General features: G+C 45.6%; 1 protein-coding gene across 1 annotated transcript in view; it reads right to left on the bottom strand.

Annotated features, from left to right (window-relative positions):
* Positions 1 to 1,033: 1,033 nt before the first annotated feature.
* LOC106308655 (uncharacterized protein At3g60930, chloroplastic-like) overlaps positions 1,034 to 2,287 on the bottom strand; it is a 4,827-nt gene continuing 3,573 nt past the window's right edge. Inside the window, exon 7 of the mRNA XM_013745795.1 lies at positions 1,034 to 1,152. Within this exon, the coding sequence (XP_013601249.1) occupies positions 1,034 to 1,152 (119 nt within the window). The remainder of the gene's footprint in view (positions 1,153 to 2,287) is intronic.

Genomic DNA, 2,287 nt, shown 5'->3' with positions numbered 1-2,287 from the left:
AACGATCGGATGGACGCCTACCTCAAGATAGTACAAGGCTTAGCCGCAGAGTTTGAATTATTCGAACTCGTCAAAGTTCCTAGAGGAGAAAACGTCTGTGCCGATGCCCTCGCAGCACTTGGAAGCAAGCTTCAGGATCAAGTTAAACGAACCATCCCAATACCCCGCATTGAGAAGCCGAGCATCGATATCTCGACTGACCAAACCGTCATCATAGCCCCAGTCACCGAAACCAACACGCCCGATACTGATGGATTCGGCCCTGACTGGAGAACTAAGTTCATTGACTATCTCTCAAAGGGAGAACTTCCAACCGAGAAATGGGCAGCCCGCCGACTAAAAACATGCAGTGCCCATTATGTCGTCCTAGACGACGAACTCCTTCGATGGCCTGTGAGTAAAGTACTCCTCAAATGTATCCATGGTGATGAGACAGTAAGGGTTATGGCCGAAACGCATGAAGACGCTGGAGGAAACCGTTCGGGTGGACGAGCATTAGCGATCAAAGCGAGAAGCCTAGGCTTCTTCTGGCCGACGATGAACGCAGATTGCGAGTCCTACGCTAGAAGCTGCGTCAAATGCCAACGGCACACACCAAGCATCCATTGTCCAACTGAAATGTTACGAACGACGACCGTGCCGTACCCGTTTATGCGATGGGCAATGGATATCATAGGACCCCTTCCCTGCTCCCGCCAGCGACGTTTCATTCTCGTCCTCACTGATTACTTCACCAAATGGATCGAAGCTGAAGCCTATGCTCAAGTCACACACACAAAGAAGTCCGTGGTTTCGTCTGGAAAAACATTATCTGCCGCCACGGTCTACCTTATGAAATCGTTACTGATAATGGATCACAGTTCATGTCAGGCAACTTCAAGGAGTTCTGCAGCAAATGGAACATTCGATTAAGCCCTTCCACACCTCGTTACCCGCAAGGAAACGGCCAAGCAGAATCCTCCAACAAGCTCATCATCGACGGCATTAAGAAAAATAAGTAGACAGATAAAGTGTTTAAGAAATAATAAAAAACTTACTCGTATGACTGCACATGAACCAACACATGCCTCGCCCTAGCTATCTCCACTTCATCAAGAACTGGGGTCCCAATGAGACACTGTCCATTAACCAGCTTCATGTGCCCAACAACATCTATACCATTATTCATCAAGCGTGTAAGTAAGAAGACTACGCAATAGCATTCTACTCTAAATATGGAAAAGTATTTCAACAATTTCATAGAAAATAACCAGACTTCGAACTCAAGCAGCTAACAGATCCTAATCAAACTATCCTACAAAAAAAAAAAAAAAAAAAAAACAAAAACCGAGGAGATGCACCTCCGCGGTCAGTTCTACTCGACCGAGTAAATGTGCTTCTAACGGCCACTTTTACTCGGGAAAAACGAAATACGAATGGCTTGATCCTCTACCGAGGTACGTAGGCAGCCTTAACCGGTCCAGCTGTAACAAAACCAAAGTCAAAATCTTGTCCTTTGTTTCGACCCCAATCGAGTAAATACCGATTATCGAACCCAACGGCTCCCGTATCTCCAGCAGGAGGTACGCGGATACTCACGTTCCATTGCCTAGCTATGTCCTGATCAGACACTTAGCCTAAGGACCCAACGGTCGCGAGTCACCTATGCCCAAAGAGCATTGACCGACCAAACAGAGTGAATCTTTACCTTTTCTCGACTAGAGCGTAACGGATTAGCTACCCAATTACTCGATTGTTATTGAGAAAACGGGTGAAAGAACCTTCCACTCTTAGATTCAGTTTCTTGTTTTCGAAATAGAATGACACACCTAGACGTTATCTCAATCGAAATACGACAAGAGCTGAACAAAGTCCCTTAGCGGGTTATTTCGTTATCTATTTGCAAAAGCTAAAGGTCAGGAATCTATTGTTTCTAAGCGAGTATATCGCGAGACTCTAAAGATAACTGAAATTTACTTAGAAAAATTGTAAGTACAGATAAGGACCACAACAACACACAAATTTAAAGTCTGCTTAAAAGAGCGACTTACCGACAAAATGAAAGAATGTCTAGTCGTACAATAGCAAGGTCTATCAAGACCACAAACACAAAAAGCACAAAGAAAAACAACATAAGCAAAGCGTCAAGGCACAGAATCTTGATCGTCCTCCTCCGGCGTTCCAAGAGTAAGAGGACCGACTGGGTCTTCAGTAGCGGCAGCAGCCGGGTCTTCCACTCGAGTAGGAACATGGACAAGGGAGTCCACAGTAGGAGGCGGGGGGTTTGGAAAGTCTCTATCCCCGACTC

The sequence above is a fragment of the Brassica oleracea genome, chromosome C8 (assembly GCF_000695525.1).
Source record: "Brassica oleracea var. oleracea cultivar TO1000 chromosome C8, BOL, whole genome shotgun sequence".
Taxonomy (NCBI): domain Eukaryota; kingdom Viridiplantae; phylum Streptophyta; class Magnoliopsida; order Brassicales; family Brassicaceae; genus Brassica; species Brassica oleracea.
Note: the sequence above shows the minus strand (reverse complement) of the source record. Positions and strands in the feature narration are given on the sequence as shown.